Source organism: Buteo buteo, chromosome 1, assembly GCF_964188355.1.
Source record: "Buteo buteo chromosome 1, bButBut1.hap1.1, whole genome shotgun sequence".
Lineage (NCBI taxonomy): Eukaryota > Metazoa > Chordata > Aves > Accipitriformes > Accipitridae > Buteo > Buteo buteo.
The window spans coordinates 64,967,167-64,984,961 of NC_134171.1; the positions used below are offsets into that span (position 1 = coordinate 64,967,167).

Sequence of the window (17,795 nt, forward strand, 5' to 3'; positions counted from 1 at the left end):
TTTTGCTGTTCAGCTGGATTTCTGCATGTGCTAAGTAAGCATCTAGTTCTTATATTGTCCAGCACCTCTTTCCACCAATGTCAAGAAATAGTTGAGGTCTGTACCTCCCAGGTGCTGATGCAAAATGAAGAATGAGCAACAGGGAGCTTTCAGGTCAACTTCCTGCTACACGAGTTCAAAAAACAGAAAGGAAAACACAGCTTTGATCGAGAGACTGGCTCAACTGTGAGACAGATACATGTCCTTTAGTCAGAGGTAATAACCACACCACAGTATACTTGGTTTTCTTGGAAAATTCCCTAAACCAAACTCCAGCACCTCAGCTCCCACCCTTCCTTATAATGGGACTGAAAGAAGATGCTCATTCAGCAGGCTATACTACAGGTTTGGTTTTTTTTGGTTTGGTTTGGTTTTTATTTTTTGCAAAACACTCACCCATTGAATGGTAGCCGTGCTTGGGACTGGATACTAGATGTCCCTGTAAAGCCAGTGTTGCTTGCTATAGATACATATGATGATTGTTGTAGCTAACAAAACAAAAAGGTTAATGCATAAAATAAATTAGAGAATACACAGAGGATGTGTAGGTAGTTTTAATTAGCTTTCCAGATATTGTTATAAAAATAATATGCTTGCAAGCAGTTTTAGACATTTGTAGAACTTGGACCAGGCAGCAGCCTCCAGTCTCAATACTCAGCATGAAAATATTTCAGATAGTATTTTTGTTCTCTATTACAGTGTCTACATCCATACAGATAATACAGAGACTACACACAGAAATGTTCAGACCACAAACAGTTCCAGCTCTTAAAAAAATGCTCATTTCCCCCCTTCTTTTCCTAAGCAACTCTGCCCCTAAAAGAGCAGGATCACTTCCTGCACAAATTACTTTAGTAGCTTCCTTAATATACAAGCCACTTATTACGGAATTAAATAAAAGCAAGTAAGATGATTCATATTCCAACTTCTCTGCATACCTGGACCCACAGTTTGTTTTACACATTAAAATAACAAAACCTCATAAGAACCTGCCAAACAACACTGTTTTGGACTACCTTCTTTTGGATTACCTACACGCAGTCATCTTCTGCTGGGACAGGTTCTGAAGACAGATTGGCACATAATCTATGGACCTACTGGGGCCAGGCCAAAGGGGACAGATTGGGTCTGGAACACAAAACCTCTGAGGAGAGGTCCAACAAATGGTATTATTTAGTTTAAATTAAGATTTGTGGAAGTGGACTGGAAGGACACAGTAAGTCTTCAGGGTCAAACTGCAGCTGTGACAAAACCAGAAGGGAACCAGAAATGAGGTTGGTACCAGTAATGCCATGAGCCAACAGAGTCTTTGTACAGACTGGCTGCTCAGCCTTCAGCAGAACATTTCTTTTATTCTCCTTTTCATTCTGAATGTTGGTCAGACGTTGGCAAAGAGCAAAAAACTAGTCCTAGACCTGGGTTTGTGTGACTGGTACCCCCTGCTCCTGACCACTGGTAACGTGGTTAGCGTAACTAACACCATTTTATAATGCAAGCAGCCATTCTCTGTGACCAAGCGAGTCACACATTCATTCCCTTTCCCCTCATTCTCAGGCCCTGAAGGTCCTGTGAACCAAGTAGACAAACCAAACAGATTTCTTCTTCCCCTCACTACTGGCCTCAAGATTCCTGGGCACCAGGCCAATTATTCCCTTCCTTACTGGCCCTGAAGGTCTCAGGCACCCAGACAACCAGGTGGCGGTGATGACCCTGTCACAGAACAGGGAAGCCTACCAGCACACAGAGCACTGTCTATGAAATCAAGCAGTTACAAGTCTTAAGTGAGGAACGTGGACAGGAAGTGCTGCTGGACAGCAAGACCTGTGACACCCCCCCCGCCGTGACCAGGGATGCCTCCACTGATATCTGATTCCTCTAAGGATTGAGTGAATGACTCACATTCTTTTATATGATTTTTGAGTCTAGATTATTATTGCTATATTGATAAAGCAAACCATGTGTTAAGATCTGACCCGATCTGCAGAGGGTCTAGGCGATTAGAAATTATAAGTTGTATTACAAATTCTGTACTACGCTACTTATAAAATTGTATTACACTGATTCTGCTTACAGAAACCCTGTGCTATTCTGATTATAAATTCTATGCTATGCTAATCAAAAAACCCTGTTAGGTAAATAAAGCTTTAATTGTAACTACAATTCAGTGCCATCATCATTCTGCCAAGGATCCCTAAAAGAAACTGTCTGTCCCCTTAGCATCAGGTGACAGTTCAGAAGCAAGAACCTTTAAGTTCTTGGCAGTATGTTCCACAACAGCACTATTTCCTTATTTAGCTCTGGGTTAACACCATACCTGTGTGACATACTGAGCTGGAAGGACTGCATACCCGACGTTTCCTGTGCCAGGTGCTGGTGCCAGTACAGTGCCTGGTGGGAGGTTAGTGAGGTTGGGCTGTATCTGTGGCAGTGGAGTGGCTGGCATAATAAGTCTTTGTTGGGGCTGACTAGTAGTAACTATCTGGGAAGTTGGGTTGATCGGTTTGGGCACCACCTGGAGAGAAAAGACGTCTTTATGAAATCATTGTTTTGTTGATTCAGAATGTACTTTTATTAATAGACCATTTCATTACAGTGCTGAAACTGGACCTGTTTTTTTCCATCCAGCCAAAATAAATCAGAAATATGCCTTTTGCATTTAGCTCACCTGTTTCACAGTCTGTGCTGGCACTATGGGAACAGACATCCGCACTGGGGTCGCGTTCACCACCACTGGCTTTGCTAGCATCAAGAAACAACATCACATTAACACACATTATTCACTCAAAGTCCACAGTTCAGTCCTCCAGACTTTCATATGTGCATAATGCAAAGGTACTTAATACTGCAACTAGGCACTGAGATTAATTTACCAAACTCATGGCACATAACACTGAAGTCTAAATAACACCTTTGTAAACAGGTATTTGGCACAAGAGTGTGTGCACATGTTTCACAGCAATGGCTTAAAAACCAGCTTGGGTTCAGAGCTCCTCTGGACACTGGATTTCCTTTGGCAAGAGAATACAAAAAACACAGCTTAGTTTGAAATCTTTTATTCCATCCCAGCTCTAGAAAGCATGGACAGAAACATCTGGTGCTTCTAAAGCATTTTACATGGAAGGATCTTTACGTTGCAGGAGTTTTGGCAATATGTTTGTGGGTTGCCCTGTCTTCATACTTTTTATACAGAGGATCTGGGACATGCCACGAGTCACCCACAAGGCCGGTAAACTAGGGAAAAGCAACCTAAAATGCTCCAAGAATTCAGGCCCAACTACAAAGCAATTTGACACAGAGGAGCATTTCCACAGACAAACCAAAGGTAACAGTAGAATATGAAAACCAAGTACATCTAGCAGTCTTCATAGATCTCTTATGTACTCATTTTAATCCTTACAAAACAAACACAAAAAAACCCCAAGAAAGTTACTTCAGACAATATATTAGCACAAGCACTTACCCTGTTGAAGAGGCTGTGTATTCGTACTGGGATTTTGACTGGCCGATTGCGTTGAACTATTCGCTGTTGTGGCAGTAACAAGTCTGACATAATGGAACTTGCTTCCAGGTACCTGAATCTGCTGAACATTGGGTGCAGTTGCCAAGGGAATAATTGTCTTAAATTGAGATGTACCCACTCCTCCTACAGTAATGGTCTGCACTGCTGATTTCACAGCCTGTTAAGCCAACACAGACAGCACAAAGTTACTTGTACAAAGGCAGAAAGAACATCAGTGTGTTTACTCCTGAATTTGTTAGCGAGCAACTCTTTACTCCATTTGTATCCTTGAGAATCAAGTCAGTTATCCCCATTTTTGCATTCAAGAGTAAAACAGATGCGAAGAGATTAAATGCTTCTCAACAGCTCAGAGCAAACTCAGCTCCATTTTCAATGCTCTACACCAAACACCAGAGTAAACTAATATTTACATGAGTAGGGTGACTCAGTCCACTTCCCCAGATACAATGTCTGCCAAAACCACTTCAGGTGACTACAGAGAACATTGCTCTGTTTGTATTCAAAATCAAGCAATGAACAAACCTAGAAATATTCCTACTAATAAAAACATGCTGTAAGAATTTGCAGAACTGTTCATGCTGGACTGTGGCATGATTTATCTTTGGGTGTACAGTTACATCCTGTTAAGACAGTTTGCAATTAATACACAGAAATCACTCTGCAGCCCTTGAGAAGGAAATGGAACGGAGTCCATAAACTGACAGCTGAAGATATGAGAAAGAGGGCACAAGCTGTGAAACGAAAGCAGCAAGAACAATGAAGAGTAACAAAACAAATTTATTCAGAAAAAAAGCAAAAAGGGGAAAGAAAGGGAGTTTGGCAGACCTGTGCTACCTCACAGCTGGAATAAAGGTACATCTGGAATTTGCAAGACTTCATCTTTCCAATTTCTCTCAAACTACAAACTGGTAACAAGCAAGTGTTTATTTTATTTATACATATTCATAAGTGTACCGGTTTGATAACAGCCTCTTTTTCCAGCCTTGCTGACAACCTCAAACCTTGGTTTATTCCTCCTTTTTCTCCTTCCATCTAACTTCTTTTGGAGCTCAGCTTTTCATTCTTAGTATCTTTTAATATCAATATTAAATGTATCATTGTCCTTGGCATTAAGTTTAAGTATTAAATTTTGTTGATAGTATGATGTGACTTCTTATTAAAACATTTTCCCAGCTCCCCAGCTTTCAGCGACTATACGAACGAAATCTCAATTTGCACATATGTCGCTGGAAGTATAAGCCTGGTCTTTTAAGAGGTGTTTTCTTGAGAATTTTTTTTTTTTAATATACTGAAACCTCAACAAGCCAGAGCAATTCAAAATAAGCACTATCTGCAAGCACAGTCACAGCCTAACTGTTATCACAGGGAGACCAGCATGGGCAAAGTTCCCTCTAGCACACAAATTAGTGGCTTCCATCCAAGGACAACTAGGAAAATTGTAAAATTCAAGTGACAGTTCTTCTAAGTGCATGTACTTGAGCCCAGTGATGACAGGTGAAACCCTTTTGTTGTGTCAGACAGCTCTCAATCAGAACTCAGTACATGTACCACACAGCCATCTCTATTTTGTCACTTAGGGTGCCTGCATTAGAGTGACATAACCTTTTAACAACTGTTTCAAAAAGACAGTTTTGCCAGTTCTACTCTGGAAAAAAAATATTCAAATCATCCTATTGTCCACATCCACATATCAGCATTCGATTTATCACCTGTATCGGTAAGACGAGACTGGCAAAATCTGTCCTGAGTGTCTGGTCTCGTGCTGTACATGCAGCTGTGTCCACTCCCTGCTACATCCACTCTGGTTATTTACACTTATATGCATCCCTTCATATTTACCAAAACAGGAATACAGACATTAAAATAGAAAAAGATTCCCCTAAGACTACAAAAGAGGAAAAAATAAGAACCGTAGTTTGTAAGAAAGGTTAGTTTTGCATTGCTATTCATTAATGCAGATCAATTTATCAAAGCTATTATGGAAAACCCTGATATTTTTCTAGAAATGAGACACAGGAAATTAATAATTTCTAATTCTATAGGTCTCAGACCATGGTGTCTTGCTTATGCAGACCTCTACCACAAGAACATGAACTCCATTGTTGCAAACCTCAGAAACACCTGGAAAGCAGCCCTACATAGTGGCAGGAAAACACTGGTAGAAGAGAGAGAACTACCCAAAGAACTCTTCCTCATGCCATAGCGAGCCTTTCAGATGACTTGGGAGACTCAGTATACAGGGATGAGAACTTGCACCAAGCAGGGCTTTCCAGGTTGGAAAGCTGCTTTCTAACAGCATGCCCTTGTATGGGCTTGCAATGGTTTGCACCCCTCGACTGAAGAAGCACATGCTCCTCAGGGCAACGCTTTTGCCAATTCTTAAGCAAACACCATTACAAGAATACCTTGGGACCGACCACTGCCAATTTGCGGTTCAACACTCCAGTTTCCCGCAAGCAATGAGACAGAGACCGGCTAGAAGACAAAGGAAAGTCAGTCTGTACCTGGGCGGTTGTGTGGTTGACTATAGCCTTCCCAGGGGAGGAGGGTGCTGACTGCTGCACTGTGAGGATCTGCTGTCCTAACGCTACATTCAGTGGGACGCCCACCGTCTTCTGGGGGGAGTTGGGAGGCTGGGAGGCCACTGACACCACTGTTAGCTGCTTGGCAAAACAAAGAAGCAGTTTAAATGTCTGCACAGGATAAAAGACCCTGTACATATACATTCCCCTCCTTGTGAAAATACAGTTCTCCGTCAGTACAAAGAGTTCTTTCTGTGAACAAGGGTGCTGTATTTTATCAGAATTCACATGGGTCCAACTGTGCAACAGCAGCACATAGATTTGTTAGAAACTTCAAGACATTGCTGGTTTCCAGCACCAAAAGGCCCCTGCTGAAAACTAGCACAGCTTATATTATTTGTTTCTTTCTTTCTTTCTTTCAAGGAAACTAGCCCACTGAAGCCTGAGCACTGTCAGGATAGAGAGCTGGGGGGGGGGGGGGGGCAGGGGGAAAAAAAAAATCTCACCTTACACTACTCATTCAGCCAAAGTATAAGAATATCTGTATTTTCAAATCTACTTTCCAGATTCCCATAGAGATCCAGTCTTCTGACCACATTTCTGCAGAGTGCAGTGTTTGACTGACTCTATTCTATATAGCCACACCCCTTCCAAGGTTGGTTTTCTACTTTTTGTTCTAAATTTCCTTCATGTTTTAAGAAAACTCCCAATTTTTGAAACCATTTGCTTTTAAAAGATACTTAGAATTACTTATCTACAGTAAATTCCTTAGGGTTACATCTTGAGTCTTTTCACCCCCACTTATTGTTAATTTTGGTTCTAGATTTATATATTTTTCTTTTTTACTTCTTCCTCATGTTGCTTCCCTCACTAAAAATTCTCAAACACAAGTCCTTCACTCCATTTGTACAACATTACATAGCTAAAGCATGGCCTAAGAGTTTTCTTCACTCTTAGGCTACTTTTTAAACATGATATTTAGTTTGCATGCACTATGCATCTTGCTTGCTCCCCGACTCTTCCTTTCTCCAGCAATATTCCTCTTCTCAAGACAATTTTATCAAATCTAAAATACAAGCATCATCATGACACTCGTCTATAACACAGCTAACGATGGATGAGTTACCTTTTCTATCTGTTAACCACCTGTGCCAATCTCCAGCTCTGTACTTGTCAAGGACCATTGCAAACCTCATTTACTTCAGACATGATTAGGGAAGACTAAATTATCTATGCAGTAGCAGGAAATGGTTAATAAGTGCTGACCTATTAACATCATTGAGGTCCCCTCTTAAACAGCCCGTTGATATTTTATGAAGGCATTAAAAAAAGATACTGTTTAAGCACTTGTCTAAGAGAGAACAGGCTGCTCTCGGAATGGATGCTTAGGGAATGGCAAGAAATGGCAGGAATAGGAAATATACGTTACTGCATTAGTTTACTTCAAACCACATTAAGAGAGCCAACTGCAAAAAAATCTAGCTTAGGCCATTACTGCAGAGCATTGTGATGTGCAGTGGAGACCCCAGAACAGCAGGATCATAAACAGCTTGCAGCAAAGACACAGAGAGCTCCATTCAGACCACTGTGCAGGAGGGATAGAAGGCTGCAGCCAGAATCAGGGCCTTACCTTATTAGGGGATTTGAGTGGCGAGATAGCTATTTTATTCGGTGTCTGTTGTGTTGTTGTACTCAAAGATGATCCAATGACTCCACTCTCAGAGATCGTTATTGTCTTTGGTGGCGTTCCTGGAGCAGACTGTGAAAGAACCCTACCTATAAACAACAAAGATATCATCAGCTCAAGTTATCCCTGTTTACGTTAACATTTAAAGCAAAGTTTTCTCTGCATATCATCCAACTGATCCCTACTTCTGAGAGTATTACCTGGTAGGAAGGACATCGTCATTCTTTAAGTCAGGTTTAGCAACAAAAAAGAAAATAATTGGCATTATTGCAAATAAAAAAGACAGTTCATTCGTGCTTAAAAAAAGCCAAAATGTACATTGAGCTTTCCATGACATTCAGCTGAAAATTCTTTAAAGCCAGGACAGCATCCTGAGGTGCACAGCCCTCCAATACACCTGGGCTGTGCAAGCACCCAGCCAGCTAGCAGTTTCCTAGGAACTTCCTGGGCTGCTGCCAATGTGCAGAGAAACTGAGCATCTGAGGGGGGCTACTTCCTTTTAAAACCTCTGCCATCAGAAACAAGCTGTGTTACAGTGACCAAGAGAAAGGTGTTTGGTCTGTCTATGCTCAACTCTAAGTTTTTTGGTTGTTTTTTTTTTTTTCTTCCTTCTCTGTGTTGGTCATTGTTTTTTTTCACTGCTTAACAGAATATATGACGCTCCTGTGAAAATATGGGTGGTGATGTAACTCTACAATCTATCTGCTTTTACAATGGCAAAAAAGGTTAAGCATCAAAACCAGCAGCTCCAAATCATGAAGTCGACCTTAGGAATATTGCAAAACTCCCAGAATGGAAAATAGATTTTTTTCTTTTTTTTTCATACTTTTAAGTTTCTTTCCAAAGAGTGCTTGACCACTGAGCTTTCCTCTGCTGCACTTTAGCTCAGACTCATTTCTGTTATAGCTTCTCTGTCACCCATTCTCTTGTACTACATTTATCAAAATAAGAAACAAACATGCATCAGCATAACTTTTCCATCCAAAACCAACCAGTGGCATGACAATTAAGTCAACTACAACTAACACAAAAAAGCATCATCCTCACGGAAAGCCGTCTTCCTCTGAGGTGTACATGCTCTAAAATAACCTTCACTTTTGTGCAGCCTAAGTAACAGTGCAGATAATTGCCAGCAGCTGCTAAAGCCACATGCAACCTGAAAGGTGTCAGAATCCGTGGAAATTTTACCATCTACAGTATTCGATGCTTTGAGTTTGTTTCTTTCTGGTGACAGCTTTCCCTTTCTCACTACATCCCCTCTGCGTCCCTTGGCATCAGCTTCCTAAACAGAACCTGGCTGCTTATATTCACCAGTCTTTCAAATCTACAACTTCCACCTCAGTTTGCAGAAACTCCCAGGCAATTAAAAATATTTATCAGATTCATAAAAATACACATATGAAATCAAAATGCAACACAAATGTTACGCCTTCCCCCAAATGATGCCAGCCTCTCAAAGCCAGCAAGCTGTGCTGGCTGTTTGAGATGGCAAGAGGAAAAGTAGATGTTTAAAAATATTTCCCTCTCAATTAAAGAGGCATCTTTACCTCCAAGTGATGCTTCTCTCACAGGCTCAAGGACAGGGACTCCTGATTTTCCAACGTATTTATTTAAAAGCTAGAAGTTTGTTTATTTTGTAACATACCTGCTTGTCAATATTATGTAGGCATGTTTTGATTTGGACATTTCCCTTCATTCTGGAGGCAGCAAACTTAAAAACATGCTCTTGTTAGTATTATTTTTGTTGTGGTTCCTTACAGTTTACCAATTTTCATGTATTGCCAAGATGAAAATATAATGCAGCTCCAAGGGGCTCCTTTCAGGGTTTTTAAAGCTTTTGAGTTGGGTTTTTTGTTTGCTTGTTTTTTTCTTAAACAAACAGCTTAATTCAAATATTTATAAACACAGTGAAGCAATCTTCTTATTCACAGGTCTGTACATTTGGTAGGGAATTGTTTGAGAAGGGGGAGAAACTGGGGAGCGAGATGGGGAATCCCTCTTTCACTTGAAACATGAGTCAGGCTTCAGGGTGCACGCAGCCTGACAACTCGAGGAAAAGATTACGTTTCAGTTTTGTGCCATTCACTTGTATCTATCAAAGTTTTGAATATAGGAGACAGTTGCATTCATTTTTAAAACCCGCTCAAGTCCCAGTTCTGTAAAGGCTTTGTTTATGTGGAAAAAGGATTTTAGGCCTACTTGGGTTGGTCAATCTGGAACCAGTTGAAAGATACCTGTCAAAGCTCTGAAGACAACTCTGGCTTCCTACATTTGTCCTTTTGAGATATTTTACATGTCTCAGATGTTACCTGCGTACATGCAATGATGCATTTAGCAAGGGACACATCAGTCCCACTGCCATAACAAAGAAATGATTACACTGGGGTTTTTTTCTTTGATTTGTTTGTTGTTTGTTTTTTTTTTTAAAAGGACACAAACATAGATTTGTTTTCCAAAGAGATGAACCATTTCTTATCTGCCTTAATTACTTTCTTAGACTCTTCTGCAATGCTTATTTTTGAAGTAGGTGAGGGACTGCACAGAAGCAACACAGCTTTATTCACTTTTTTTCATGCAAACATTTTTTCTGTTATTTGCATGTATTACATTTAAGTCCAACTATAAGTAGATTAAAGTAATATAAAAGCATGTGTCTCCTCCTCCCCCGTGTGCTTACATAATGTATCTAGAAATACTTTCTATGAAGTAGCCTTTTCTCTGTCTGTGAGGTATTTTCTTTTCCTCCACAAAATGCAGAAAGTAAAAGCATCTTACAGTAAAAGCAAAATGATCAAACTCTACAATCACAAAGATAATTCTAAACGAGCAAAGTGTAAAGGTACCAACAGACAGAAAAATTTCTAAAATCACCACCTCTTTGAACAGCCTTTATAAAATGGTAAAGCACAAGTCAAAGTAGTACAACCTGCAATGACTGGTGACACTTGAGTGGTCTGCCCTGTAACAGCTTTGCTATTGATTGGTTTTGCAAAGATCAGCTTGGTGATCACTGGGCCAGAAGTTGGGGTTCGGGTCTTCTTTGCAATCTGAAAGATGGAGGAAAAAAGATCTAAAGTAACTTGAGCATTTTGGATCTAAATTATTGTATTGTTAAATACATTAGAAAATAAAAAGGGCAAAACTTGCACATATATAAATAGAAGAATAGCTGCTTATCTCACATTTCACCTCCGTTTCTCACTACAGAGAGAACTAGGGTATGATCCATGCCACTTTAGAAAACCAGCCACCAAAGTATGATAGCCAAATCCCTTACAGCTTTTTTGTAAGATAACTCTCTGTGCAAACACACCTCACCTTCAGGATGCTGAAATTATTTCTTACATGCCGTTGGTCTATATGAAAATTTTAAAATTAAATACACAACTGTTACTATTTGAAGCTTTAAAAAAAGTTACTTCTTTTTCAGCCAACCAGGACAAAACTTGTTCCTTGAGTGACTTAAATATGACAACTACGGTTCTGAAACATCTCTTGAGCTATTCTGACATAGCAGCACACTTTTTTCCTGCAAATGGGAAAACAGCATTCTGCAACAGTTCTCAAAGTACGTGGATCATCAGTCCCTGAAAGTTTTGGGTACTCACTAGCCAAGAATGAATCAGTTGGCTACATCCAGGTACAAGGGGGTCTTTTTTTCCTTCTGTGATCCAGTCTCCTGAAACACAGCTGGACCAGGAATGTGTATGTACAATTCAATAAGAGATCACTTCAACTTGAAATCTTTACAAGCAGGGTTTTATAGTCTTAAAAGTCTTAAACAAGATTTCTTCCTCTTTTCCACACTGACAGAAGTTAACTACCAGATGCATTTATCCTAATAGTTTCTATATACTGGCATCCAGCCAGTGAATAGTTCAATTAAGAGGTTGACTTCTTTCAAAGACTGTTTTAACCTGCTGACTGCAGAGGCTGCCTGCAGATGTGGACTATTGCTAGGATTTTCCCCGAGCCCAAGTGAGCATACCAGAAGGCATTACTGAAGCCCTTACACTTACCCACCCCACAGGTCAGGCCCATATGGCCTCTCCACCACATGTACAGCCACATCCCATGGGCACCAGCCACCAACTCCAGCAGTATCAGAGAGGCACAACATTGTCATTCATGTCGGGAGCCACCCCTCAAAGGCAGAGAACCACCTTTGTTACTCAAGTAGCTAACTGGAGAAATCTCAGTGACATGAAAAGATACAGAGATGACAAGCTACTTTTAACAGCCTGAGAAAGTTGCGAGTGCTTAACTGAAGCAACTGAGTAGGCTGAATGTTATAGTTTCCTACACAAAACTCTATTTATAGAATTTGCTGACTGAAAACACCTCCTTTACAGTAGAGTAACAGCAAAACATTCAAAGTATTCAGTAGCACATAACTAATTCCCCAGCTGCCCCACAAAGAGCACACATGAGGCTGTTTCAGCTCCCAGCAGCACACTCAGCATGGCTGGGGAAGCCAGAGCTCCCCCCTGCTATGGCACTGGAGCCCTCCAGCCTCCAGTGGAAAGCAAACACTGCCTCTGCATGCCTGAGCTGTGCCCAGCCAAAGGAGGCCAGCAATGAGGAGCTCTGACACTGGGCAGTGCCAGAAAACAGACCTTATTGAATGGAAGCCATGTGCTGCTCCACAGTTACAGTACAAGTGTTCCTCCGAGGAAACCTCCACCTCAGACCATTGAGAGGCGAAGGTCATTTGCCCAAATATGCTGTACCCAGGCCACATTAGCTGCTTTACAGGTGGCATACAGTAGTCAAGGCTTAAAATGAAACAGAGAAGAAAAAAACCCACTCTTTTTGGAGATATATTAACTAAAGCCTTGAAACATAAAGGCTTGTTTGAAGAAGGAAGCTTCATTCACATCCCAGTTTACAAATTTAACTCAAAGCCTTTTTAACATTTCAAGGATTCAGTTCTCTTAGCACATACACAGCTGACAGATGAGCAGACATTTTATCAGTAAATTTTTTGCAAATTTTCACACATTTTAATTTCTGATAAATTCCCCACATTTCACCTGCTTGATTTGAGATTTCCTTTCTGCTGAAATTAATCTTACCTTACAATAATACCTTATGGCAGCTCAACTGCTATTGCTTTTACTCTCTGAAGCGAGGGCAAAGTCTGGCTCATAACATGATCAACATCCAGCAGGAACAGCCAGCTCTGGACAACAGCAGTCGTTTCCCAGTAACAGTCAATAAATGCACTTAAATGACTTACATGAGTACGTGTAAAATACTAGCTACCCATTAACATGAAGTATTTCAGAAAAAAATGTAAAACTCCCAAAACGATAGTTGGTCAACACAAGTAGCCCTGCTTCCCTCAGACTCAACTTGCAATATCCTCTTCAGATAAATTCCCCCCTGCTTTTTGGGTGAACTGTTTGTCTACAAAGAAGGAGGTCTAACAAATGTGTGAATCTCCTCAGGGCTTAGGAAACATGGCAAAAGTCAAATGTGGTTGGTTATAGGTGAGGAACAGCCCTTAGCCCCCAACTGCAGGCAGTGCACTCCTGCTCTTACTTGCTGCCAAGCGAGCTTTTCTGAGGTTTTTGCCACTGGAGCTGATAACCCCAGCCATCTCTAAAAGCCTTCTAGGCATCAGTGGGAAACTAACTACCCATTTCAGTAGAGACTGGAGAAGCCAGAGGGAATAATCAAGATGCCACACCGCCCCTTTGATGCTTCAGAAAGAGCAAGTTCTCTGGAGCCCTCTGCCATTGCCTGTACTCATCACAAGAAGCTTAACGTTATTTCTCTGCCTATGTAAGCTAAGCATGCTCTCTGCAAGTTACTTGGAATTATACTGCAAAAATATTTCTTGGTGCAACAAGCTCTTCTGTAAGAAAATTATTATATTTAGAAACACACACCAACCTTCTTCCCCCTACAGAGATTTATCTCCCCCTAAAGAGATTTATCTGCAAGCATCTTTATTTAAAGGGTCAATTTGTGTCTTCCTAAGCACTCTCCACTAAATAAGATGAACTAGCAAGTTTCTACTGCTGAACTTTGTTTTCAGCTGTCAAACAGTGTTCTATTCATACAGAAAAAGGCACATGCATACTTCACATTTACTGCTGGATTGAATACCCACATAGCCAGCTACCACAAAGGAGCTAACATACTAGAAATCCACTCCCTAGATGACTTCATGGGAGCTTGTCCATGTAGCCATGCCCTATGTAATTTATATTTGGCATAATATGAAAAATCAGGGACTCTAGAAATAGAAGAGGCAAACAGTACACTTCAGAGAAGATGAAGAAACCGAGCTAGGAATGGGAGTTTGCTCTGAGGTTAGGGAGTGCATGAGGTCACTTTTCCATGATGAGATGAAGCCACAATGATGGCTTAGCAGTTGTCTTGCCATGGTAGCAACAACGCTATGGACACATAGATTTAACTGCTGAAACACAGAGCCAGTTACCACATCAAGACACGTTCAAGTTAAACTAGTTTAGTGACAGCAATGGCGATGGGTCTGGATGCCTGGTTGAGAGTCATCTGCAAGGCCAAACTCCTGCTTAGTGCACTTGAACTAAAGCAGTACACCAGCAGGCACATCACTGTTTTTAAGCCTGTACACAGGCAAGAGCCAGAGGCTGAAAGCAGATGCACTTGCCCACTAGTTTTGTCCACACATCCAGGGCAGTGGTTTCACCTAAATTGGGACAAGCTGCCAAGGGACAGTAATAAACCTCTGGATATAGATGAAGCCCAAGGCCCTGCCACATTTACACCCCACAGCCTCATACTTCTAAAATTGTAATCGGAGAGGGAGACAGATTCCAAGGAACATTTTGCTCAACTGTATCAATTATGACTTCTCAAGCGCTGAGATTTCAAATGTCACAATTACAGCAAGGCTAATTGAGTTTTTCTAATGACCTGCAAAGTCCCTATGAAAGTGAGGATGTAAGGAGAACTGAAGAGAGTTCTTTTCTTCTAATCTTTTACTAATTCACTTTTCAGCACCAACTCGAACTGCTGTGCTGCCTTGCATCTGAAATACCTGATTCACAAAGACATAAGAGAGAAGTTACACAAGACCCTTGGGAGGCAGAGAGGCATTCACAGCTTCCTTTTCCACTCACTGAAAGGTTAAGAGGCTTGGTTCTGGCCTGAGGATGATGGGGTAAATGCACGACTTCATTTTCTAAGCCAGGGACTCAAGACATGGATTACCTCCCCTGTCATTCATGACAGGGTAGACCATGAATCTCTTGCTTAGCCTCATATATCTGTCTATCAGTATCTATTAACAAGCTTAGCTAGATTTGAGGCAGACAAGATATACCTTTCTGTTCTTTTTCAAATGCTGGAAAGTTTTTTCAGAGAGTTTATCTAAACAAACTAAACATAATAAGCAGAAGCTACTCTTTCATAAAGGAGTAAAGCAGCATACACTTTGAATAAAGAACAACAGGCATAGAGTTCTATTCAGTCTTCCTGAAAGCACGTAGAATTTATTTTTATAAAATGAGAATAATGGGAAAATTCTCTTAAAATTTCCTGAATTTTAATAGCTCACTTTCTCTGAGGCAAATCCTAAGTTTCTAGACAGTAGCTAGACGTAAATGGCATAAAATGGTAAATGCGTCCATAGATGAAAGCATGGGCTAAGAGCAGCATTGTATTTTTTAATAGAAGGAATAAATGCAAAGGTTGAAAGCAACTGTGTGTCAATCAGTGAAGGAAATGGACAACAGTTGCAGCAACAAAATTGTTTTTAAGATGTTTCATTAACATAACTCACTTTACCTGCACTGTTTTTAATTGCTGGGTCTGCAAAACAGAAGACTGGGCTGCAGTGTTTATCAGCTGACTTCCTTGGGTCAAAGCTGAGACACCAACAACAGGTTTCACTTCTGACCGACCTCCAATAACAACTTTGATCTGCTGGCCTTGTACCTTGGAGTCTCCACCTTGGGCTTGGGATGTGGCCTTCTGTGCCTGCGGGAGCTGGCCATGGGGTAATGCTAAAACAATAGGTTGGCCAGACTTGCCCAAAGTTGTTACAATTAGCTTTTGCCCATCTGGTTTAATACTCTGATTGCCTATTTTAATATCAGCGGTCTTGTTCAGAATAATTTGATTGGCTGATATGGTGACGGGGGTCTGAGCACCAATTTTATGGAGGCCACTTGGAAAGCTAGGCTTTACTACTGCATTCACATCAGTTTTTGGGGTTGTGGTGTTCGCTGTCGAGTCGCCTGAGTGATTGCTGGGTGCAGTAACCGATTCTGTGGTGACTGCAGCTGTAGTCGTAGCTGAGGAGTCGCTGGTGGAACTTATGTTCACTATTTCTTCCAGTTCTGTTTCCATGGGAATAGAATCTCCCATTGGCGATGACACAATAACTGCCTCAATGCTGTCGTCTTCCACCAGAGTTATACCAGTGTCCATTATTTCCTCAGGGAGCAAGCTGTTGACTTCTGCTGAAACCACTTCCATTTTAGCAGTTGTGGCAGTGATGACCAGAGCAGGTACTGCAATAATATTTTAAAAAGTTATTGGCTTCCAGAAAGCATACATTTTCAAAGCTTTATACATAGTATTACCAAAGAAGAAAATATAGTAGCAGAATTTTTTTCAGACTGAAGGTATTGTGCTCGCACAGGAGGTATATAATGAAAAAAATGTTTTCAAATCATAACACATTAAGCTGAATTTACTCTCAGTAAGAATTTATATCAAACCTCTTCAACATCATCCACTGAAGTCAGATCAAGGCACTGACTTGCTGTGGATTACCAGTCCACTCTTGACAACACAGTACACAAAGAAGCAGTGTTCCCCCCACAAGATACAGGCACCTTGTTCAGACATTTGAGCTTACTGGAATATAAAGCAAGAGTTAAACAGCTTTAAAAAAATCCAACAGATAACAGCATTTCATATACATGTCAACATTGATTAGCAGGTTATCTTGCCTCAAGAGACTTGTTATCCATACCAGATTTAACAGGTTCATTTTTGCCAGATCCTCATTTTGGAAATCCCAGAAAAAACACACAACTGTCTAGTGACGGGCTCTAACAACCCCACAAGCTCAATCAACAGCCCACCTACCCCAGGACTGAGCCAAAGCCCTGCCCTTGCAAGATGAACAAATAATTCCTCTATACTGGCTGTGAAAAGAGCAGTTCATTATTTTTTTTTTCTCAATAAATACTCACAAGAAAATGTAATGGCCAAATTCATGATTAATTTGAAACGTGTTCTAAACACAAAACAAAGAACACCCCATGTGAAAGAGAACTGATTTTTTTTTTAAGCTGACTAATAAGACTGACCAATTTACATTAAAACTCAAACTACAGTGAGATTCAAAGCCAGGGTCACTTCCCACTTGAGAAATCTTAAAGACATTGCTGGAAATGTCTACCATTCCCACTAAAACCATATCACTGTCAGAGGCTGAAAACAGATCAGCTTAATAAGGCATTTTCCCCACTTGCTGACCCCATCAGTATGCTTGGGCACTGGACAGGCAAGCACACTGCATGTGTATGTGTATATACTCTCGAGTACTCATTATAAGCTCAGGAAGACAGTATCCTTGCAAATTCAGTTTCCTACTTGCTAGGAAAAGCATAGCGAGTTATTCATACTAAGCAACATTCATAATTAAGGAACTGTGCCACTAAAAACAGTGACCAAATGCCAAGGTGACATTGATTCCTCCAGAGTCATTGTGGTTCCATTTTGCACAGCAGCTAACCAGAGAACAGCTGTATTTCACCCATGAGGTAGAAGGACGGGGAAAAAACCCCTGCTATGATCTACCTAGTTTCCATGCTGGGCTCAGGAGGCTGTGCTGGAGCAGTCCATGGCCTTTCTGATTGTGAAGGGTGCAATCCTGATTACCCTTACCTCCCAAGTACAAGTTGTATCAAACTGCCATAATACTCAAGAAGCCCAAGCTGTGAAAGAACTTGTTCAGATGACCCACAGTCAAACTGACACACAGCTCACTTACTGGCAGGCATTTAAAGATACA

At 40.9% G+C, this 17,795-nt stretch overlaps 1 protein-coding gene across 4 annotated transcripts in view; it reads right to left on the reverse strand.

Moving 5' to 3' along the window:
- Positions 1-17,795, reverse strand: part of LIN54 (lin-54 DREAM MuvB core complex component) — a 40,950-nt gene that overhangs the window by 8,185 nt on the left and 14,970 nt on the right. For 3 of the 4 annotated variants that reach the window (XM_075033984.1, XM_075034003.1, XM_075033993.1), the window contains 8 exons: positions 15,554-16,281; positions 10,695-10,815; positions 7,712-7,857; positions 6,064-6,219; positions 3,500-3,716; positions 2,705-2,778; positions 2,354-2,551; positions 436-527 (listed from right to left, as the gene is read on the reverse strand). In XM_075033984.1, coding sequence (XP_074890085.1) covers positions 436-527; positions 2,354-2,551; positions 2,705-2,778; positions 3,500-3,716; positions 6,064-6,219; positions 7,712-7,857; positions 10,695-10,815; positions 15,554-16,246 — 1,697 coding nt within the window. In that variant the 5' untranslated portion in view covers positions 16,247-16,281. The remainder of the gene's footprint in view (positions 1-435; positions 528-2,353; positions 2,552-2,704; positions 2,779-3,499; positions 3,717-6,063; positions 6,220-7,711; positions 7,858-10,694; positions 10,816-15,553; positions 16,282-17,795) is intronic. The other variant, XM_075034013.1, reaches the window with a different exon arrangement.